Here is a 25,206-nt window from a genome sequence, read left to right on the forward strand (position 1 = left end):
GATTTATATACAGTTACCACCATAGCTGATTTCCATTTATCCGTTAAAGTGCCAGAGACCAGTGATTTATTAAAAATAGAACATAATGGTACAGCTAGAGGTGAAGCACAAGATGCGATAAAATGTGGAGATATTCCAGCTGGACCTGCACCCGTATTAGGATCAATACATTTTAAAAGTTTTAGTACTTCCTCACTAGTCATGGTAGGAACTATAACAGAAATTCTGTTATCACTTAGGTGTTTTATATATGCGGAAGATTCAAAGAAAATTGTTTTGCAAATCGAGATGCCTTTGGACGTTTCTGTAACTCTGTCAGTCATATTTGCCGGGTACAAGCTCAAATCACGGTCTGTTTAGTAAATGATCAAAATAACTTACTATTTCTTACAAAACCTTGTCCGATATTATTAATATAGACATTGTAATTCATCCTTGCAAGATGATTGACTACGACCAAACCAGGGGGAACTTATTTTTCTTATGTTTAAGTGTAAATGTCACAAATTTACGAATAGTCTTGTAAAATATCATAAAAATACGCCAACATAGTGTTTAGATCATGGTAATACATCAAGCCATCCCACATTCTAGCGCTCTCAAAAAATGTGCAGGAACACCACATACTCTTAAAAGTTTAAAAAAATTCTTTAGCTAAAAATACTAATATTTAAATTAGTTATCTGAGAGTGGTACCTACAAACTAATATTAATTTTATGTTATTATTGAATTAAAGCTTTGTAATGTGTATTAATGATGTATAAAATATAATATCCGGACGACCGAGCCTTGCTCGGATTTTTAAGAATGTACAAAACTTGAACAAAAAAAAAACTAATAGGACTTCTGGATTCGAACCGGGGTCTTCTGCTTTCCGGATCACCCAATGTCCCATCTGAGCTATAATAGTCTTGTATATAGTGGCGAAATTTACCTTTGTATTCTAATGTTATTGTAGCTGTTTCTCATTCAAACATGGATAAAACCATTTTTTTTAAATTGAAACTTAGCTAGATCGATTTATCACCCCCGAAATCCCCTGCATACTTACTTTTATGAAAATCGTTGGAGCCGTTTCCGAGATTCAGATTATATAGATATATATACAAGAATTGCTCGTTTAAAGATATAAGATATTGAATATAATATTGACAATCAAATATTTGTATCCCGGTTTATTTCCGAATTGTGCTTCAATACTCTTATCCGTATACATATAATAAAATGTAATCTGTGTCCACTCTGTTTAGTCTCTGTCAAAACAGAGTCTTAAAGTCTTAGTTACCAGGTCATATAATCCCAAAAAAAATATTATATTGACTAATGACTGCTGACAATTTGCAAAGTCTTACTTGCAAAGAGAATTTAAACACTACGCTGAACGTTCAAGTTGTTCTTACTTGTTCTAACTTCTAGTTGAGTTGCTGAATGTAATAACCTATCGTGAACTTGCAATTTTTTTGTCTTTTGAGTTTTGTGGAATATATTATTAATTTAGTAAGTAAATGGTCAACTTATCGTACCTTTAAAAGCATACATAACGTATTTTTTAAATTGAAAATGTTACGGTCCTTAAAACAATTGTTGTACCGGCGTTTTAATTATGCTGATTCACCTATTTATAAAAACAAAATTATTAACCAATACTCGTCAGGAAGTACACAGATGAACTCTGTTATCCCGTTGAAATTTGCTAATGGTCAGTACAATGATCACTTTTGTACTTGTTGTAAACTAACTTATTATGTCTATCTTTGACCACAAAACAGTCAATAATTCCCCATTTCTCAGTTTAAATAAATAATTAATAGCGATCAATCATAATAATAATTAATCCTATTCAGAAATCTTCTTAGTGTTATGTTAAATAATAACTTTAACTAAATAAGAGTACAGTTTTTCTATTTCAGCCATGGAGAAATCAAACTTCTTATTGCCAAATAACCAAAGATTTGTGGAACTAGATAGTTCACAGGCCTTTACAAATTTAAGCAGAGAAGAGAAGCTCTATGCTCATTATTTAAGTCAAGTGAGTATGCATAAACTTTTTATATTACATTGATAGTATAAGAATATAGAAACATTTGTTCTGATGTTTATCTTTTTTTAAGTTATTGGTATTTACTTATAGATCTGTAGTTTTAATAAAGTAAAATACAGCCTATTTTACACAGTAATAATATATTATTCTACTAGTTTCTTTTGTTAAATGTGTTACTTGCAAACAAAAAAACAAACCAATATATAATAGTATAAAATAACAAAAAAAAAAATTGTGAAATATAAGGGCAAAATATTAGTAGTGATTTCAACACTATATTTTGAAAATAATTGTGTATTATAAGTAGATGAGTCCTGGACATGGGCATGTAAATGAAGGGCTTTAAGAATGCTTCTTCTGAATCTCTAGTTATTTCCTTTCTTCTCAACTTACAAACAATCAATGCGGGTCAATGCAGTGGTATCTAAGGATTTGAAATCCAGCGAACTTAAAAAACACTTCAATCATGCCTCCAGGTTCTTCAAAAGAGTTATTGCTGAAGCACATTGGCAGAAGTGGCGAGAGACTTGCACGCCTTCCCTCAGGAACTCGTGCGTTCTGGTCGCTCACAAATGCTGTCCAAGAAAACTTCTGCCAGCCAGCCATTCTGCCACTGCACAGGGATGATGACTCGGTGGCCCATGACGCGAAAGAGAAAGCTGATCTCCTGGGCTCCCTCTTCGCGTCCAACTCGACTCTGGATGACCAAGGTGCACCACCACCGCATATTCCGCGGTGCGATTCATATATGCGGGAGGTAAAAATCCGGCATAGTGCCGTGCTTAAGGCGCTTCTCACCTTGGACATTCACAAATCGAACGGGCCCGATTACCTCCATTTTCTCCAAAGTAATGGAGTCGATCATCAACGCCAGCTCTTGGGATACCTAGAGGGGCACCAGCTGATCAGCGACTGCCAGTACGGTTTCCGTCAGGGTCGCTCAGCTGGTGATCTTCTTGCATACCTCACCCATAAATGGGCGCAAGCGGTTGAGTCGAAGGGAGAGGCGTTGGCGGTGAGTTTGGACATAGCGAAGGCCTTCGATCGGGTGTGGCATAAAGCGCTTATAGCGAAACTGCCATCCTATGGGCTTCCCGAGAAGTTGTGCAAATGGGTCACTAGCTTTTTGGCTGATTGGAGCATCAAGGTTGTTATCAACGGTGCATGCTCCGACTTAAAACCCATAAACGCTGGTGTCCCGCAAGGCTGCGTGCTATCCCCTACGCTGTTTCTTCTGCATATCAATGATATGCTGCAAATCAGCAATATTCATTGCTATGCAGACGACAGCACAGGGTATGCTTCCTACACCGGCCGTGTCAACATGTCCCGGGATAGCGTCGACGAGAACCGGAACAAACTTGTGTCTGAAATCGAGACTATGCTTTGCAAAGTCTCGGAATGGGGCCGACATAATTTAGCCCAATTCAACCCCAAGAAGACACAAGTTTGTGCGTTCACCACTAAAAAGTCTCCCTTTGTCGTTTCCCCTCGATTCGAGATCACTCCTCTAACTGCCACAGCCTGTATTGGCACACTTGGCGTCGATATATCGAGCGACGTTCAGTTCCGTGGTCACTTGGAAGAGAAGGCCAAACTGGCCTCTAAAAAGCTGTACTCAGTAAGGCGAGACAGTACTTCACTAAAAGCCACCGCCTGCAACTTTATAAGGCGCAAATTCGGCCTCACATGGAGTACTGTTCTCACCTCTGGGTGGGTGCTCCCCAGTACCAGCTTCTTCCATTTGACCGCATACAACGAAGAGCGGCTCGAATCATCGACGATCAAGTCATCTCCGATCGGCTTGATTCTCTAGCATTGCGTAGAGATGTGGGTTCTCTCTGCATCTTCTACCGCATTTATCACGGGGAGTGCTCAGAGGAGCTGTTCGGGTTGATTCCAGCGGCCGAATTCCACCATCGGACATTACGTGCAAAGTACCATCCGCATCACGTAGACGTCCGGCATTCCACAACCGCACGTTTTCTTCGAAATTTCTTGCCTCGCACAGCCACTTTGTGGAATCAACTACCGGCAGCGGTCTTCCCGAACAGATACGACTTAGGGACCTTCAAGAAAAAAGCATCTCCCACCTTAAAGGCCGACAACGCATTTTTTGACACACCTGTTGTTGCGGATGTCCATGGGCAGTTGCCTCACCTCTCCCCATCCCGTGAGCCTCTTGCCCGTTTGCCCCCTCTCATATAAAAAAAAAAAAAATACTTTTTCATCTTACACAAACTTGTGAATGTTATTTCTTTCAACTAAAATATTAGTAATTGTTATAACTAAATAGCAAATGTAACAAACAGAATTTATACAGTATCACCAAATTATAATTTTTTTTAACTTACTGAAATAAGTTGAAACCTTTTAAAGTTAGTTTTTCTTGTAATAAATTTAATTTAATAAATATATAAATATTTTGTAAAAATCCATAACTGTTAATATTAATTCCAAACTATATACACTCTTTTTAAAATCTCTTTAAAACCTTGACCTAGAAGTCCTTGGCAAGAGTTAGTTTTGTAGTTGGGGCTATATATACATATATATACTTAGCCTCTTGATTGAGCCATTGTTTGTGTCAGTTTATTTTCTTACTTCAACCAGCCTAGGCTGCCTCCGACAGTTTGAGGTGGATGTACCACCTCAATTAAATACTGCTGAATCCTATCTAAACTATCTTTGCATCTCTACTCAGTGGCATTGCATGGAAGGATGCAGGTGGACCATAGCAGCATACAAAAGGAGGTGGTGGCCAGCACCATATTCTATTTTTATTTTAGAGGAAGCAAACAGACAATTGGCTCATATAATGGGAAATGGTGAGGCACCCTACATGGACATTAGCAACAACAGGGGCTTAGAGATGAGTTGCTGGCCTTTAAGTTGGGATTACACTCTATGTTTAATTATTAAAGGCTGGCAACGCTCCTGTGATTCCTCTGGTGTTGCAAGAGATTGTGGGCGGCGGTGATCACTTAGCACCAGGTGACCTGTACTCTTGTTTGCCCTCCTATTCCATAAAAAAAAAGAAAAAAACACAAATCCCTAATCTGTTAACATAATTGCAGGCAGCATGGAATGGTGGATTAATAGTGCTTATGCAAACAAGTCCAGAGTCTCCTAGAATTTTCTCATTACTTCACAGAATATTTGTGGGAGAACCTCTTGAAGATTTAAAAAGAAATGCTATTGCCTCTGGTGTTACTGAGGATGATTTTCAGGTATGTGTACTTATTGAATTTATCATAACAAAAAAATAAAATGTAAACACTGAATGTTTATATTGCTGAATAATGCTAATAATAATATAATTTGTCGATCACCTCGGAAATGGCTGTAACAATTAGAATGAAATTTACTAGATCTCGTTTTTGTAAGCGAAAATCTAATCTAAGTACATCTACTAGATGAGACCATCTCAGGTATAACACTTGTGTGCTTGTGCGAAATCCATTGTGGATTTTATACTATTAATAATTAAATCAAATCAAAATCCCTTTATTCATGTAGATCAAGGAAAAGACACTCACAAATGAGAGTTGAAAACAAGATTTTATAACGAGGTGTTACTTGAACAGTTAGCTCAGTTGTTTAGAGCACCGGCACAGAACACCGGAGGTTGTGGGTTTGAGTCCCACATTGTTCATAAAATTTTGTTTTTCAAATTTTATTTGTGTACACTCACAAATGTCAAAATTTTACATTTATAGTTTATAATAAACATTGACCAAACCAACAGTGCAAGTGTAAATAAAACTTAAAGTAGGATGTACTATAATATTGCAGATATGACAAGAAAATATTAATTGGTATAATATATTTTTTATTAAAATTAAATTATATCCATGCTTGTTCTCCTCTGCTTTCCCCATTTACTTTGTGAATGGTTGCTTATTGTACTAATAATACATATATTATGTTTATAAGTATGTATAGCCGAGTGGTTAGCGATCCTACCTACTAAGCTAGAGGTCCTGGGTTCGAATCCCAGTAGGTGCAAGCATTTATATGATGAATATGGATGCTTGTTTCCGAGTCATGGATGTATAAATGTATTTATGCATTGTTTTTATGAATTTATGTATGTTTAATTAAGTATATTGTATTAAATATATCGTTGTCTTGTAACCCATAACTCAGGCTAACTTAAGCTCAAACTTTTCCGAAGTAGTGGAAAATGTTGAAAGATAAAAAAATTCGAAATTTAAAAAAAAAGACATTCTTTGCCACTCTTTTTCGTGGCAAGACTCTATAGGAAATTTTACAGTCGCGCCTAAAGAAGTTTTACTTCACACTTTTGACAGTCATAAGTGTCATTCACATGAATAAAGTTTTTATTTTATGGAATAGGAGGATAAACGAGCGTACGGGTCACCTGGTGTTAAGTGATCACCGCCGCCCACACTCTCCTGCAACACCAGAGGAATCACAAGAGCGTTGCCGGCTTTTAAGGAAGGTGTACGCGCTTTTCTTGAAGGTACCCATGTCGTATCGTCCCGGAAACACCGCACAAGGAAGCTCATTCCACAGCTTCGTGGTACGAGGAAGAAAGCTCCTTGAAAACCGCACTGTGGAGGACCGCCACACATCCAGATGGTGGGGATGATATCGTAACTTGTGGCGTGTCGTTCGACGGTGAAATTCGGCTGCAGGAATCAGGTTGAACAGCTCTTCGCAACACTCCCCGTGATAAATGCGGTAGAAGACACACAATGAAGCGACGTCTCTACGCAACGCCAAGTGATCCAGCCGTTCACAGAGTAGTAATAATAGTATTTTGATTTGATTTGATGTAAGTATGACTCTTTTGAGAGGAGTTTTGCTGTGAGATGGAGTCAGAAATTAGGACATCCGTAGGAGAACCAAAGTCACCTACATAAGCGTAACTGAAGTGTCAGTGGGCACGGCACATAGCTCGTCGGGGCTGTAAAGTCTATCTGGTCAAGATGGCCTGAATATTTTGGATGAGGGCAGCGCAGGACCGTTCGTCATGGCGATCTTTGGGGGAGGCTTTTGTCCAGCAGTAGACGTCTTCCGGCTGAAATGATGATATATATAGACATGCCAATAAGCTGTAAACAAAAAGGAGATAATATTTCGAACATTATTTACAGAATATAACCTACAGGCATGCACAATAATGCATGTCTTAGAATACTTCGTCGCTTCGTCAATTTACGTAAGCTTGTTTAATATTATAAAATGTTAAGGAGCTAAATCACCAATGGGGGGCTCCTTTGCACAAGATTCCGGCTAGATTATGGGTACTACAACCGCGCCTATTTCTTCCGTTAAGCAGTAATGTGTAAACATTGTTGTGTTTCGGTCTGAAGGGCGCGAAGTGAAATTACTGAGCAAATGAGACTTAACAACTTATGTCTCAAGGTGACGAGCGCAATTGTGCTGCCGCTTAAAATTTTTGGGTTTTTCGAGAATCCTGAGCGGTACTTCATTGTAATGGGCTGGGTGTATCAATAACCATCAGCTGAACGTCCTGCTCGTGTCGTCCCTTATTGTCATAAAAAAACAAACTCCAAGGGTGGCTGACTGTTTATCACTTGTCAATCAAAATAGATTACAGAAAAGCGAATGTATTGCATTTCTTTTCTTTCTTGCTGTATCTCCGTTAAAGATTGTCTTTTCTCTCGCACGTTTTTTTTTGTCTTTATCCCTTACTAATTAATTTTGTCTTTATCTACATTATGGACCCAAAATTATTATTTATAATGCTTTATAATTCAATACGTTATTAAACTATTATTGCAATATCAAAACCACATCCTCACAGTTATCAGAAATCATAGTTGTGGTCAAATAAGTCTATGTAATGATAGGCAGTTTGTTTTATACGTTGTTTTTTTCTATAATATTAATGTGAAGATAAAATTCTGTTACACTTCTCGCTGTTCTCAGTGTTTCATATCTTTTTTTTTATGGAATGGAATAGGAGGACAAACGAGCGTACGGGTCACCACACAATCTCTTGCAACACCAGAGTAATCACAGGAGCGTTGCCGGCTTTTAAGGAAGGTGTACGCGCTTTTTTTGAAGGTACCCATGTCGTATCGTCCCGCAAACACCGCACAAGGAAGTTCATTCCACAGCTTTGTAGTACGTGGAAGAAAGCTCCTTGAAAACCGTATTGTGGAGGACCGCCACACATCCAGATGGTGGGGATGATATCCTAACATGATATGATATCTTCCTAACACTTGAAAAAATGCCGTACGTCACATAGTATGATGTTTTAATTAGTTGTACAGCAATAACTTACGTATAAAATAATTTAGGTACGTACTCTTTGCATTATATAAATACGACAAAGAATCTCTCTTTCAAAAAAACCGTCAAAAATCTCTTTTTTTGTATGCAAAGCTTGCGCTGTCCAGACTATCCACTAATTCTCTCCGTCTAGGTAATTATAGTAAACAATCGCCGATTTAGGAGCTCATGTCCGCAGCACGATCGGGGGAATGCTGATGGGCCATCAATTTATGATTGTCCAAGTTGAAAAGTGCTTTAAGAACGGCGCTATGCTGCAGCATGGATGAGTTGTAATCATTTTCTCCTTTTGATTAGAGAGTCATCAACAGAATGACAGTCTGACATAGATTTCCTTGGAAACTCTTGCCTTCTACAGTAACTTTTTTTCGGACCTTCAGGCAGCATTATACTATTTTAAAGTTCGTCTGTTCGTCTGTTCATCAAACATTTTTATTCAAAATAGGATGTGACATCACTTATTGAAAGTCAAAAACTACCACCAATTCCAAAACGAATGCGCCAGACCTGAGAAGAACGGGCGCAACAACTCAGCGGGCTTTTTTTTTCATCAAAAAAAAAAAAATATGTTTTCAAAGTAATATTGTACAATTAAACTTATTATTTCATAGCCTGAGGGCGGTTGCTCCATTCCCAATCTGTGGTATCATTAAGAAAGTAATTTATGTTATAGTAAACCTTTACCACAGAAACGTTTTTTAACAATTGTTTTGAATAACGTAATACTTTTATTTTGAACATTTTCTGGGATCTTGTTATAAAAGCATATACAGCGCCCACAAAAGACTTGCTAACTCGACTTAGCTGAGTAGTAGATATTTTAATTTTATGTCCGTTCCTGGTTTTAACATTATGGTTATGACTAGAGACCTGATTATATGCTACAAAAATGCCCAAATATGCATGTAAATATGCAAGTAAAATAGCTAAAATATGAAAGAAAATCTATAAAAAGGGCCAAAATATGCATACAATTAAATAGGAAAAAATAAAAAGTCATATTTTTATTTTATAAAAGCTTGTACTGACAATCGTATTTGTGACAAAAACTGTTACAAGATATACCTACTTAGGTAACAATTAAATTTATGATTTAAAAATATGTACTACTAACTACTGTTTAAATGTTCTGTAGACAAATTTTATTGTGTCTACGATCGCTTATTAAATTTTGTAAGCGGAAAAGGAGCGTTCTACGTCTACTGAGGTTACTGGGCAGAATTTAAATTTGGGTGCAATTTTTGGGCTTACTATAAATAATAATAATAATGATAAATATTGACACACTTTTACACAAATTATCTTGCCCCAAACTAGGCATAGCCTGTACAATGGGTACAAGACAACGACATTTAATACAATATACTTACTTAAACATACGTAAATACTTATAAACATCCATGACTCAGAAACAAACATTCATATTCATAATATAAATGTTTGCACCTACCGGGATTCGAACCCGGGACCTCTAGCTCAATAGGCAGGGTCACTAACCACTGGGCTATAGGGTTTGTCGAATGTCAAACTATGAAAAGCATCGAACGATGAGCAAGATCGAGCGTAAATATGCATAATTATTTTCAATTTTCCAAAATATGCAACTACCGCTGAAAAGGTACTAAATATGCAAAAGCATATTATGCAATATGCATTTGCATGTAATCCGGTCTCTAGTTATAACAGTTTCCAGCAAATTCATTCATGTGCCTATGAAAATACATTATTACATTATCAAGACATATTTATTCAATCCTGATAGCTCTCTTATTTTCAACACAAGGCCTTTTATTACGGAATACTATTAGCAGGGCTGATGCTGTTCCATAAATAAGTGACATAAATTGTTTAAATGATTATTTATTTTATCGAATTTCAGGCATTTCTAGTATACGCTGGTGGCGTATTTGCAAATAGCGGTAACTATAAAGGTTTCGGAGACACAAAATTCATACCAAACCTATCTGATGGCTCGTTTGAATTGATTGTAAAGTCATCGAAGGCATACAAAAATGACAGCACACATTTAAGCAAGCTATGGCAAAACACACGAAGTACCATTTACAGTATTACACCAAGGCTAACAAGTCTCGGCCTAGCTGATAAGGTAAGTAATCTAAATAGTAATTAAAGTTATTGCGTGACTTACATATTTTATTACATTTGAAATATTTGTCTGATTCAGCCTTAAATCCCTGATTAGCTTTACTAACAGGCACACACTTATAGTTATTGTCCGAGTATTTTCGGGGTTTGGTAGGTTTTTTTAATACATTTTTTTATGGAAAAAGGAGGACAAACGACAGTACGGGTCATCTGGTGTTAAGTACCAACACCAGAGCCATCACAGGAGTGTTGCCGACCTTTAAGGAAGGTGTACGCGCTTTTTTTGAAGGTTTCATGTCGGTGAACATGTCGTAACGTCCCGGAAACACCGCAAAAGGAAGCTCATTCCATAGTTTTGTAGTACGTGGAGGAAAGCTCCTTGACAAACGCACAGTGGAGGGCCGCCACACATCCAGATGGTGGGGATGATATCCTAATTTGTGGCGAGTCGCAGGAATCATGGTTAAAGGCCGAAAACTTAGGCGACAAAATATCAAACAAAACTCGTGGTCACTGCAAAAAACCCATGTCATGAAAATCCTATAAAAATGCCAGCAAAGCGTTGTGGGAATCTCAATAAAACTCAGTGAAATTCGTGGCTGGCTGTAATGCAACATGACCTCAAAACTTGGTAATAAAGAAAAGCCATGGCGCGATTTTAACACTTGTTGATGAAACCATATCACGACGCTTATTATATTGATGTACAAGTACACCGTTATTAATATAACTTAATAAACTTATTGTAATGTACAAATATTTTATTATTACTAATGGTGCATATATCAAATTCGTTTTCTATAAGTGCAAAATTAAAGCCGTGTTTTCTATAAACAGAAATGTTATATTAATAAATTTGCCAATTTATAAGTAGCTCAATTATATATTATGTGACATTCGTGGTTTTATGTGCTGTTATTTTGTCTAAACGAAATTAGAACTTAATAAAGTTATCTGATAACAAATTAAAATGTACAATTTTGTTAATGACCAACCTATAACCAACTAGATATTCAATACTAACTTTAACTTATATTCTTATCCATTCTTACTTATAAATTCTATTAATATTCTGTCTCTTATGGTTTTTCCTGTCAACCAGTGTTTGTTAACAGAGTTTACAAGCGAGGCTTAATAATAGGATAATGTTTTTGGAATAATTTTTGCGAGTGTGCTGTACGAACGAACTGCCTGCAATATCTTCCGCTCTTTTTTAAAGCAGAAGAGGAAATAAGAGCGTATAGATCACTTGATGTTAATTGATCATTCTCCTTCACCATCAGAGGAGTCACAGGGGCTTTCCGGCCTTTTTAGGAGATACCCATGTCATATCGTCCTGGAAACACCGCACCAGAAAGCTCATTCCACAGCTTCTTTGTATGTGGAAGTGAGTTTCTTGAAAATCACACTGTGAAAGAACGCTACATATCTTAGTGATTCAGATTGAAAACTCACAACTTTTTTTACACGCTTTTTATCAACTTCACCTGTATGTATGTTTGTTTGTAACCCACTCATTTGGGCGTGATTTTGAGCCATTTTAAACGGATAAATTTCGTTCCAAATTCGTAGATTTATCGAGGACCGATGACAATAGGTACATTAATTTGATAAAATAATTCCATTATTCTATTTGCAAAATAAGATTTTGGTTAATTTATTTAAAATTCATAAATCGTCTATATGGTCCATTATCTTTAACCGATTTATCTAATATTAGGAATTTTTTTAATACCGAAGAGAATTTTGCGTTTTTTATTTTTTTTTAAACTATTATATAATATTGTTTTATTATATAACAGGGTGTTACGACGTATTTCTCTAGTAATTGCACTGAGAGTGACTCCAACTTAGTGAATGACTGGATGAAAACCAAAAGAATTGAGGCCTACATGTGCCGGACATTCAAGACAACTGCTGAAGATGGCTGTACGTATAACATCTTGTTTAGAATTAGAACTACCATGTAAATATATGCCAGTGCTAAGTGATCAGCCAAGCTCCCTTGCAACACCAGAGATAAGAAATTTTCTTTGTTATATTATCAAATAAATCAAAAAGCCTTGGGTTAAAAGGTGAACTTTTTTTTATGAAAAGAAGAAACGAGCACGACGTTCAGCTGATGGTAATTGATACGCACTGCCAATTACAATGCAGTAGCAGAGTACCACTCGGCACTACAATAGTAATTCTGCTCGTGACCTTGAGACGTAAGATGTTAAGTCTCATTTTCCTAGTAATTTCACTAGTTACCCGTCAGAACTAAACACAGTAATGTTTACATATTACTGCTTCACGGAAGAAATAAGCACGGTTGTGGTACCCATAATCTAGCCGGCATCCTGTGCAATGGAGCCTCGCATTGGTGAGTTAGCTCCTTAGCATTTTTAATATTGAATTAGCTTACGTAAATTGCCGAAATGACGAAGTATTCTAAGACATGCATTATTGTGCATGCCTGTAGGTTATATTCTGTAAATAATGTTCGAAATATTATCTCCTTTTTGTTAGCAGCTTGTTGGCATGTTTATACTATCATCATTTCAGCCGGAAGACGTCCACTGCTGGACAAAAGTCTCCCCCAAAGATCGCCATGACGAACGGTCCTACGCTGCCTCATCCAAACTATTCAGGCTATCTTGACCAGATCGTCGAGCCTTATTTCCGACTCCATCTCACATCGAAACTCCGAGCGTAGTGCTCTCAAAAGAGTCATACAACATTAATCAAATCAAAATTATTTTAATTATGTAGGTCAAGTTTGTGAAGTAAAACTTCTTTAGCCGCGACTTGGGAGATAAGATAGTTTTTATTTCGATTTGGGACCCATAATTATTTTTATTTTCAATATTTGTTTTGTATGCACATTTTTTCTATGAGAGTATTTAGTCACCCATGGTTAGACAGTTCCACTGTGAAACAATTTCATTATAATACAGGGAGCATTTTGTACGAAATAATTCCTGATGATTCGAAATATTATTGGCAAATTCCAATTCAAAATAAAATAGTATTTTTTTTACTATCTACAGAACAACGTTTGTCAGGTCATCTAGTCTATATATATAAAAATGAATTGCTGTTCGTTAGTCTCGCTAAAACTCGAGAACTGCTGGTCCGATTTGGCTAATTTTGCCCTTGAATTATTTGTGGAACAGGGAAGGTTCAAAAGGTGAATAAATAGAAAAATGCTCGGAAATAAATAAAAACAACAAATTTATTTTTCCTTTGAACTTACCCCGTCGAATTTATTGACGCAACGGTTTGACAGTTATGCTGTGAAACAATTTCATTACAACAACAGGGTGCATTTTTACGAAGCAATTCTTGATTTTATGATATATTATTGACAAATTCATAAAAAAACATTTTATTTATTATATACAGAACAACGTCTGTCGGGTCATCTAGTGATAATATAAAATATTGTATTATTTTTAGTACCAATCTACACGATTCACCTGGCGAGTGTGGAAACGTCACCAAAGCCTCCACTAACAATGGATAAAGAGAAATACAAGGGTGCCTACTTTGAAGTGACTCGGGGAGATTATTCACCGTTACTGAAGCTGGTCAATGAGAACCTCTCGAAAGCAATGGAGTACGCGGCAAATGACAACGAGAAGAATATGATCAAACATTACATCAACAGTTTCAGAGAAGGAGATTTGAATGAACATAAAGAGGGCAGTCGGTATTGGATCAGAGACAAGGGACCAATCATAGAGACGTGAGTTTTTTTTATGTTAATAAGGGACGAAACGAGCAGGACGTTCGTTAGATTGTAATTGATACGTCCTACCCATTACAGTGCAGTGCCGCTCAGGATTCTTAAAAAAAAACGAAAAAATCTGAGCGGCACTACAATTGCGCTCGTCACCTTGAGACATAAGATGTTAAGTCTCATTTGCCCAGTATTTTCACAAGCTACGGCGCCCTTCAGACCGAAACAGTAATGTTTACACATTACTGCAGAAATAGGCGCCGTTGTGGTACCCATAGTCTAGCCGGCATCCTGTGCAAGGTGCCTCCCACAAAAAAAAATAAAAAAATATGTATAGTCTTTACATGACTCATGGCAATTGATTCACTCATGTGTTTCCTCTGGTATATCAAGAAGGTAGTAAATATGTTGTGGATTGTAAAATGACTGGGAGATGTAAGATGTTTTGTGGCGTGTAAAGATATAATACAACTTGAGTTTGGACCAGTTGGACTAGAAACACCTCAGCGAACAAACTGCATTAGATGTATTAAAGAACTATCATTATTAAAATTTTTCAAATAAAACTTAACCGTGACAAAAGAATATAAGCATACTCATTTTAGCACTGCTATACAATATACATAATATATAAAAGTATTATATATTTTAGGTATCAAGGCTTTATAGAAACGTATCGTGACCCGAGCGGACAGCGGGGGGAATTCGAAGGTTTTGTCGCCATGGTCAACAAAGAGATGTCCAAGAAGTTCGGGAGTTTGGTGGAGAATGCCGAAGGGTTCATCAAGCTGTTGCCCTGGGGGCAGGATCTTGAAAAGGATTCCTTCTTGAGGCCTGACTTCACGAGTCTAGATGTGTTGACATTCTCCGGCAGTGGGATACCGGCTGGCATTAACATTCCTAATTGTAAGCTATTGTTTTATATGAATTACATTATTGATGTACCACTTCACTCTAAAAGCTGAAAGTTTATGTTGATGTTAAGCAATAATATCTTATATCTTTAAACAAGCAATTCTTGTATATATATATATATATATATATCTTTATATATATAAATCTTGTGTGCGTGTGTATGTCACTGAACTCCTCCTAGACGGCTGGACCGATTTTATTGAAACTTTCTGTGTGTCTTCAGGTGGATTCGAGAATGGTTTAGATTCCCAATTAAACTACCTCCTAAACGGCTGGACCGATTTTGATGACTTTTTGTTTGTTTCAGTGAATTTGAGATTGGTTTAGATTCTCAATTACGTCCATATAATATAATTCTCCTGCTCATGTGTATGTTAGTGAACTCCTCCTAACGGCTGGACAGATTTTTCAAATTTAAGACGTGTGTACAGGACAACGTCTGTTGGGTCCACTAGATATATAATCTGAATCTCGGAAACGATTTTAGGTTTGTGTTTCAATTTTAAAAAATGTAGTTTCAATCAGAAATAGCTACAATAACATAAGAATACAAAGGTAAATTTCGCCACCATATACAAGACTATAAATAGCTCAGTTGGGACATCGGGAGATCCGGAAAGCAGAAGACCCCGGTTCGAATCCAGATGTCCTACTAGTTTTTTGTTCTTCAAGTTTTGTACATTCTTAAAAGTCCTCGGTCATCCAGATATTGTATCTTAAACTTTTGAGACTATTTGAAGGCATATATTTCCATGTTCTAGGGGCGCTCAACGTATTGTATATGTATGTTTGCAAAAACAAAACAGTACCTTATTAATTTCAGACGACGAGATCCGGCAGAACGAAGGTTTCAAGAACGTATCCCTCGGGAACGTGATCCCGGCGGCGTACAAGGAGTCCGTGATACCGTTCCTGAGTGAAGCCGACAAGCAGTTGCTCGAGAAGTACCGCGTGGCCGCCTTCGAAGTGAGTGACAACTAACCGCAGCGTATTGTTCAACAAACTCTTTTTCCACGGACAACTGAATAATGTGAACTTTTTTATTTAAATAAGGGACGAGACGAGCAACACGTTTAGCTGATGGTAATTGATACGCCCTGCCCATTACAAAGCAGTGCCGCTCAGGATTATTGACAAAATCAAAAATTCTGAGGGGCACTACAATTGCGCTCGTCACCTTGAGACATAAGATGTTAAGTCTCATTTGCTCAGTAATTTCACTAGCAACGGCGCCCTTCAGACCAAAACACAGTAATGCAAACACTACTGCTTCACGGCAGAAATAGACGCTGTTGATGTATTCATAATCTAGTCGGCATCCTGTGCAAAGCAGCCTCCCATTGGTACTGAACTTGTTGCGTCTTATATCCAGGACCTTCGAAGACATAGTGTCCACTCATCTAAAAGACCGATAACCACATACCATCATATTACACGTATGCATTTGTCCGCCTGTTCACTAAAATAATAATAATAACACGGACTAGTAAAAAAAGAAGGACTCCGCGTCGTGATATTAGCAAGTGAAGCACCTTTATGCTAGTGTGTGTGCGGTTACGGGCTATACCAGTTACACAATTTTTTCTCCCTTAGATAATCATATATCCACAAATACTTTTATGTTATTCTTTTTACACTTTTTCACAACGCACGACGGTATTTTTAAAATATTTTATTGAGACGCAAACTGATCTGTCACAGACGATGACAATTCTCATAATGGCCGCCTATCGGCCTGTAGTATTGTAAGTGTGTGCGTGGGGCTATGTATTTACACGTTAATCGTCTTGTTTTGGTGCTACACTGTTATTTTAGGTGACAGGGAGTCCTTATTTTTTTACTAGTCATTATTTACATTATTACGTTAACAGCCGCATTAGTCTCTCGGACTGTGTCGCAGTTATCAGTGCCCAGACTCCAGACAATTTTGATTATGCTTACAATAATAAACAGAATACAATACAAGAATACTTAAACTAAGCGAGGGTGTGTGTGTGTGTGAATGTGTGATGTGTGTGTATATGTGGGTTTACTAGCAGTGTATGAACTAAATCAATTCTTCAACTCCGTCGTATGTAAAATCAAGAAGAAATTTAGAAAGTATGTTATTACAGTCATTGTATGTCAAAGGGTGTAAATTAATGATTTTGTTTATTTTATTATATAACATCGGACTAAGACTATATCTAATCTTGATTGTTCCGTCTTGCGTACTTCAGTTCTCCTTTTTCGTATGTGAAGAGCAGGATGAAGAACAGAAACTTAAGCTGACCCCTAAATAGAACCGATAGCTTACCACGAGTGACCAGTTACAAGAGTGACAACATCTATAAATAAAATGTGCTGCTAGATCCAATTATTATTTTATTATAGTTCATTTAAACAATTTGTTATGTATTTAAAGTGATAACCGTCACTTCTAGGATTTAATTACATTACAAGGATTAGTACAAGATTTTATGACGATGCGTCACTCGAACGGTTAGCTCAGTTGGTTAGAGCACCGGCACGGAACGCCGGAGGTCTTGGGTTCGAATCCCGCATCGTTCATAAAATTTTGTTTTTCAAATTTTATTTGTGTATCGTTCATTTAGTTTATTGCAGATGTACTAAAATGGCAGAAATAGCCCTATTGACTATTTTTAATTAATACTACAACTTTTTTTTTCTCCGGACTTATTAATAGGTGCAAGTTGGTCTGCACGAGTTGTTGGGTCACGGCAGTGGTAAGCTGTTGAGACAAAACGCGGACGGGACCTTCAACTTTGACAAAGATAACGTCAAAAATCCACTCACAGGTATTTCTAATATGCGTTTCTGACTCAAAGTTAAACAAATAGACACATAAAATTTGAAAACAAAATTTTATGAATGATGCGGGACTTGGGTTCGACCTCTCGCGTTCCGTGCGAGTGCTCTCCCAACTGAGCTAACAGGTCGAGTGACGTATCTTCATAAAATCTTGTATGCTTTATTCAACTCTCAGGTTGTGGCTTCATCTACAGGATCTATTTTACAGTTGATAACCTGCTCAACCCCAATATTTGCATATTAAGAAATTGACTTGAGATGTCGCTCTTGCTAATGTAAACAATTTGTTATGTTTTTAAAGTGATAACCCTCACTTCAGGGATTAATACAGAAATAAAATTTATATTTAAAACATAACAAATTGATTAAAGAAATTTTTAGCTCCACTCTTAAGACCGAACCTGAGTTTATAATTAAGTTTGATGGCTAGATATTACCAATTCACAGATTTATTTCAATTCCTGGAAGATGTTCCGAATAACCCGCCGAAAAAATTTATTTTCTGTTTATCTTATTGGTCGTGTATTATACTTCTATCCACAAGCTAATTTTATTTTTTGAAAACGTAAGCTTATTTACGATTTCTTGATGCTAAGTGATCACCTCCACATGAGGTCCATTACTGGCCATTACAAGGAGTGATATCGATATGAATACACGAAACATCTTTCATAAAAGTGTCAACTTTTGTAATCCCAATTATGATGTTTAGATTGTTGGCAAATATGAGATGTAAGGTTTTTAAAATTAATCGCTGATTGGCGCTTTTTTTATGAAAATAAAGGACGAGACGGGCAGGACGTGCAGCTGATGGTAATTGATACGCCCTGCCCATAACAATGCAATGCCACTCAGGATTCTTGAAAAACCAAAAATTCTGTGCGGCACTACAATTGCGCTCGTCACCTTGAGACATAAGATGTTAACTCTCATTTGCCCAGTAATTTCACTAGCTACGGCGCCCTTCAGACCGAAACACAGTAATGCTTACACATTACTGCGGTACCCATAATCTAGCCGGCATCCTGTCCAAAGGAGCCTCCCACTGGTAGGTATTATCGCTGAAAGCCGCGGAGCAACACAGCGAAGCCTGTGGCGGTGCTTCAGACTCCGAGGCGCAGTTTATATTTTCAGTAAATATTGTCAGGTAAAGCGATAGAGTCCTGGTACACGGAGGGCGAGACGTACGACAGCAAGTTCACCACACTGGGTTCCGCCTTCGAGGAGTGCCGCGCCGAGGCCGTGGGACTGTATCTCTCGCTGCAGCCCGAGATACTCAAGTAAGTACAGCTACGTACGTAAGTGTTTGTTACTTGCCTACGTCATTATATAAAGTAACACCCAAACATTTGAAGCAAGTGGGGGTGTTCTCCGTCTGATATCGATACCTTTTAATATCTTAACAAAATCTTTGAACAACCAGGCACCTAACATAAATATAAGGCATTCCATAATTCTTTGCAAAAAAAGTGTAAGACTTCTGGTCATGACTGATTGTCCATCTGTAATGGCCTTAATTATTATAAGAATGCAAATTTCGTTTGTCATCCATTTCATCATCATCATTGCCATCAGCCGAAAGACGTCCACTGCTAGACAAAGGCCTCCCCGAAAGATCGCCGTGATGATCGGTCCTGCGCTGCCCTCATCCAACAACGTATTCCGATTGACGATCTTGACCAGATCATCGGCCCATCTTGTGGGGAGACAACACTTCATCTTCCGTTACGTGGACATTCGAGGACAATTTATAAAAAAATTGACCAATCAGAGCGAAAATGTTTCCCGTCTGCCCAACACTTTGTCAACAGGATTTTCGGTTATGAAGGCAAGGAAGCGGAGGATGTGATGTACGTGAACTGGCTGAGCCTGCTTTGGAACGGAGCTGCCAAGGCCACGGAGATGTATCAGCCGTCCACTGCCACCTGGCTTCAGGTTATTATTTATTTATTTATTTATTAAGGCTTACCAACTAGATACATAATTTTACATATACGAAAAGTTAAACATTAATAAGTGTTACTATTTACATATCTAAATTAAAGGTATGCACATCATTACCAAACTAAAAAACTAATGCTAAAAACAAATTAGAAAAATAACAATAATGAATTTACTACTAATACTAATACTAATTACATAGTTACTAATCTATATTTAAGCCTTTTAATGACAAGGACACCTGTTTTTTATAAAAGTTAATATTTGAAAATACATAGATGTAATTATCTAATTTAAATATTTTATTATAGCTTATACATATGCGTTGAATGGGAGAGTTTAATCCGTAGTTATTTCTATAAAATTTAATAAATATTGGGGAATAAGTACCTATTCGACAATTAAATGACGGTACACAAATGCCAATATTTTGAAGAATATCTGGACAGTCTATTAGGTTGTTTATGAGTTTGTAAAGAAAAATCAACTGGGCCGCCTTTCTACGCATTTCCAGGGAATCAATTTCAAGATTAATTAGCCTTTTTTGGTAATCATAAATATGATAGGTTTTATCGATATAACTGAGTCTAGACACGAATTTTTTCTGCACTGATTCTATTCGAGCTTTGTATTTTTTGTAGTATGGACACCAAATTAATTCAAGGATAGGTCTTACTAAAGAATTCAGTATTTTTAGCGACTCGGTGGATTTAAAGTCTCGAGTATTTCGAAATTATTTAGTTATTATAACCAGAACTCTTAATTAAATTCACAGAGAGATACCTTATTTAAATCACCTGGTGAAATTTAGACAGATACATTATTCGAATTGAAGATGAGAGTGGACGAGCGAGTATTGCATGGTATCATTGGATCCCATGTTTTATCGACATGATAACATCGAACCCGAAATCGAATACCACACAACAACGACACACGTTTAGATGTGAGAATTATTTGCGCGTTTGTGGCGTGTGCTGTTGGTGGAATTCAGCGGCAAAGGTGAGCTCAAACCACTCTTCGTAACTTTTCCCGTGATAAATGCAGTAGTATTCTTGGCGTTCTAGGCGTTCACAGTACTGGAACCTGTCTATATAGTAAAATTGACAGGACAGACTTTTCTACAACTTTGTCGTTATTATACCACCACACCAGTATATACCATAAAACTGTTCATTAACAAAATTATATACAAACTCTAAATGACTTTTTACTGTAACGATCCATAATAAATATCTTTACGCCACTTGGATGGGCGACGTTCATAGCGGAAGATCTTCAACCATGAAGATGTTCCGTATTTGTTGTAATTGTCTTAATTAATATTACGTTACCTAAGCAAATTTACATTTTTTGGAGTATTTGTATAAATTACATAAGTCACAAAAATCGTTACCTTTATCCTCTTAATAGTGATTTTCATTATTATAATACTAGAAATAAGGTATTGCTTGTAACTAATTCTAGTAGGCTTCATAAGATATATAATAGCTTTAAGGGTAAATGTATACACTTTTATAATAAAGTCCCAGCCACTGTTCAGGCATTATCTATAAATAAATTTTAATGTTTTATTAAAAAATGGCTCTGTCGTAAATCCTACTATACTACACACCTGAACACCTGGGACTAGATTATGATTATTTTATAGCAATAACAATGACAGTACAATATTGTATATTTTTATTTAAAAGAGCGCAAAAAAGAATGCTGGGAGAGTTTCTTGTGCCGCTTCTTCTCTCTCAGAGCGCCATTTGTTTCCGAAGCGGTAGTAGTATCTAGTATATTAGAAATGACATCAAAAATAATTCTAAAGGAATCCATTTTGAGAAAATAAATGCCTTTTTATACCTTTTATAAACTAGTTGAAGTGATGAGTGTGTGCTTATGTGCGCGTAGGTAATAGACACTACACAAAGAAATCAATTATTTTTTATCTCTTTCAAATCTGTGTTTTGTTAGCAATGTTTTTATTTTATTTAAAGAAGGATGAATGAGTATTAACACTTTATCTTTTTTTATTTAACATCCAGTAGTCTATTATATTATCGCTCCGACGGCCTTGATACATCATTTACATTTATTTAGTTTAATGGAACCAGTCATCTTGATTCTCACTTTTTAACCTTTATAAGACTATATTTTTACTAATCAGGATGTTTTTTTTTCTAAAAACTACTACAAACACGACTTTGTTTTAAGGTTGTCATAATTGAAATTCTGTATCCGTGAACAGTTTCAGATACTTAAAACTATTTCAATCTTATGACAATGCTTTTATAATATATTCAAGATATCTCAAATTTTATGCTTAGCCAAGTTTTTGTGCTCATATTATCAAAAAAGTTAACACAATGTTTTTTTTTCTGAAAATAAGGGACGAGACGAGCAGGACGTTCAGCTGATGGTAATTGATACGCCCTGCCCATTACAATGCAGTGTCGCTCAGGATTCTTGAAAATCCCCAAAAATTCTGAGCGGCACTACAATTGCGCTCGTAACCTTGAGAGGTAAGATGTTAAGTCTCATTTGCCCAGTAATTTCACACAAGCTACGGCTCGGTTATGATCGTTACTCTCCTATTTGGTGTGTTTCCATTACATTGTGGTCACATCGGTGTAGGCTCACGCCCGCGCGCGGTTCGTGCTGATGCGTCTGCTGGAGCTGGAGGGAGACGGCCTGCTGAGCGTGAGGGAGACGGTGCCGGGCGCTGACCTGCTGCTGTCGCTGCAGAGGGACCGCCTAGCCACCGACGGCAAGAGGATCATCGGTACACTTTACTTTAATGGTTTATTATAGCAGAGGCTTACAGAACGGCTCAAGATTCTCAAAAATTCAATTAGGTTAAATTGAACATTGTCCAATTTAACACCCAGAAGACTTAAGATTGCGCGTTTACCACAAAAAAAATCCATTTGTGATATCACCACTCTTCGACAACACCTCCATTAATGCCTCGCCTAGTAACCATATTACTGGGTCTCGAAATCTAGAGCGATTGCCAATTCCGGGATCAAGTGGAAGGCAAAGCCAAACTGACTTCAAATTCGTCAACGGCAATACTTCAAGTCGGCCCACATTCTAGCACTCTACAAAGCACAGATCAGGCGACTTATGGAGTGTTGCTGTCATCTCTGGTCTGGCTCACCCAATTATCAACTGCAGTATCGTGCAAGGCAGAGCTGCTCGAATTGTCCAGTGATCTGTGAACGGCTGGATCACGTGGTGTTGCGTAGAGACGTCGCCTCTTTGTGTCTTCTATCGCATTTATCACGGGGACTGTTCTGAAGACCTATTTGATCTGAATACTGCTGTTGATTTCCAGGACGATTCGACATGGGTACTTTCAAAAATTTATTATCATTCTAAAAGGCCGGCAACGCTCCAGTAATTCTTCTGGAAGAGAATGTGGGCGGCGGTGATCACTTAACATCAGGTGACCCGTACGCGTGTGTCCCCCTCTTCCATACAATAAGCGCACAGACCTGCGCAATGTTGGTGGCTGACTACGCGTCATTGACGACTATTCTCTCGCTATTTACAATTTTTATTTGCACCTAATTAATATATATATATATATACTAGCTGACCTGGCAAACGTTGTTTTGACATATAAAATTATATATGTAAACCTTCCTTGAGCTTCAACAAATCTATTACAAAAGATTTCATTGAGATCGGTCGAATAGTTGAGTTATTAGGGAACATACATTCTCTTTTATACATATAGATTTACTTATAATGGCATTCATTTGGCTATGGAATAAATAACTATTTTAAAAACTGTAGAATGAGGTTCCTTGCGCGGTATATTCACGACAAAGTGAAAAGCCGGTACTGGGCGGAGGCCATTATCACCAGGTTGTCATTCGATCGTTTGTCCTCCTTCATAAAAAAAGAAGTCAGTTTGATTGAGACAAGTGTCAGTCTCCGTAGCCCATGAAAATAGTAATAATCAATTTACTATCTAAACCGCCTGCGCCATCTATGCTTCATTTACAGTATCATAATATCAAGAGAGTTTTTAAGTGTTTTTTATTATGGTCATACCAATATCTTATTAATACACGTGTTCATCAATGGTTATTCTGAGGTTCTAATTGTTTTCCTTAGTGAGTATTTCTGTAATAATAATCTGTGCTCTTGCTTCTTGTTTGCAGGTGATTTCTTGGTGAAGCTCCAGGCGATTAAGTCGACAGGGGAAGTGGCGGCGGGCGAAGCCCTGTTCCAGCGCTACAGCGAGCTTCAGGAGCCCTGGAACCGCTGGAGGGACATCGTGCTGTTACACAAACAGCCCAGGAACATCTTTGTACAGCCCAATACACGTGTTGAAGGTTCGTATTTTATACATCAATTCCAGGTCCGTTAATCTAAATAAATTTAAATATCTTGGTATTTCTAACATACGACTGGATTTACAATCTTTCAAGCTGCATAGGAATATAGTCCGCGATTATCTTTCCCTTACACTAAGTACTGTTTAAAAGAAACATTTTAATTTTATGGCCGCCATTTTGGAACTTGTCAACGGAGCTTTTATTAATCTTTGATATTGCAGCAATAGTGAGTAATATAGACTGTCAAAATTTGAAGCTGATCCAATTTCAAATTTCTTTTGGTTACGGAAACCTTAGGGGGCGAAGTGCATTTTGTATGTTTCTTAGTCATTTTGTAATAATTACTCTTCACAAATAATGAATTCTATAGTTCTAGTAACAGTGTATCCATATAGTTAAATTCTTATATAAAACTTATATAATTGCTGAATTTTACATTGATATTAAAATGTCTTAAGCATCCAGTTTAATTAACATTAGTTTGTCTACTGTTGATGTGCTAGCCATACACAAAGTCTGTTTTGATCCGATTTTCCTCATATATGGGTGTTGAAATATTACAGGAAATAATGTAGAGTTGAGGAGGTACGCGGCCAGCGCCGAGGGTATGGTGTCCTCCTGGGTGGAGAGGTTCCCCGACACCAGTGTGGACGTCGTGTTGGAGACCTTGGCTGACCAGGACCGTCGCCACTACTGCGAGCTGGAGGCACTGGCCGTATGAGAAGCGCCACAGTATTTGTTTAGTTATGAGTGTCGAGGCTGCACGCAACAATCTGGCATTTGATTTTTGATCAAGAACATAAGTCGTTAGACAAAATTTTTTTGAGATCAAATTTATAATTTTTATACCAGCTGATAATAAATATGAGCTCATTTCGGTTTTCCTCGACCTCGAAGCTTAAATTTTTAAATTATTCTGATGACTATGATGTGTAAAATATTGTGACCGATAACCCTCTAACGAATCCTCTATGTTGTAATATAACACCAATATTACTGTACCCATGAACTTTATTGCCAATAAAAGTTATTTTTACAA

The 25,206-nt window shown here is 37.2% G+C and overlaps 1 protein-coding gene across 3 annotated transcripts; it reads left to right on the forward strand.

Annotated features, from left to right (window-relative positions):
- The first annotated feature begins 1,346 nt into the window (after nucleotides 1-1,346).
- Nucleotides 1,347-25,206, forward strand: LOC126970403 (dipeptidyl peptidase 3). Of its 3 annotated transcripts, none has more exons than XM_050816246.1 (14): nucleotides 1,347-1,498; nucleotides 1,912-2,030; nucleotides 5,120-5,272; nucleotides 10,213-10,440; nucleotides 12,242-12,368; nucleotides 13,881-14,169; nucleotides 14,816-15,069; nucleotides 15,902-16,044; nucleotides 17,765-17,876; nucleotides 19,037-19,169; nucleotides 19,701-19,824; nucleotides 22,453-22,600; nucleotides 23,991-24,164; nucleotides 24,731-25,206. In XM_050816246.1, exons 2-14 carry the CDS (start codon nucleotides 1,914-1,916, stop codon nucleotides 24,886-24,888), a joined length of 2,160 nt encoding a protein of 719 aa, XP_050672203.1. In that variant the 5' UTR covers nucleotides 1,347-1,498; nucleotides 1,912-1,913; the 3' UTR covers nucleotides 24,889-25,206. The 3 variants fall into 3 exon arrangements, with proteins under 3 accessions (XP_050672203.1, XP_050672212.1, XP_050672194.1); XM_050816255.1 differs by having other exon boundaries at nucleotides 1,353-1,498; nucleotides 1,898-2,030; XM_050816237.1 differs by lacking the exon at nucleotides 1,347-1,498 and adding an exon at nucleotides 1,538-1,700.

Source organism: Leptidea sinapis, chromosome 1, assembly GCF_905404315.1.
Source record: "Leptidea sinapis chromosome 1, ilLepSina1.1, whole genome shotgun sequence".
Lineage (NCBI taxonomy): Eukaryota > Metazoa > Arthropoda > Insecta > Lepidoptera > Pieridae > Leptidea > Leptidea sinapis.

Coding starts and splice junctions, on each gene's coding strand:
- LOC126970403 (XM_050816237.1), top strand. CDS start 1,562: ATGTTACGGTCCTTAAAACAATTGTTGTACCGGCGTTTTAATTATGCT. Junction 12,369..13,880: donor GACAACTGCTGAAGATGGCT/GTACGTATAACA, acceptor TATTATTTTTAG/TACCAATCTACACGATTCAC. Junction 22,601..23,990: donor CGACGGCAAGAGGATCATCG/GTACACTTTACT, acceptor TCTTGTTTGCAG/GTGATTTCTTGGTGAAGCTC.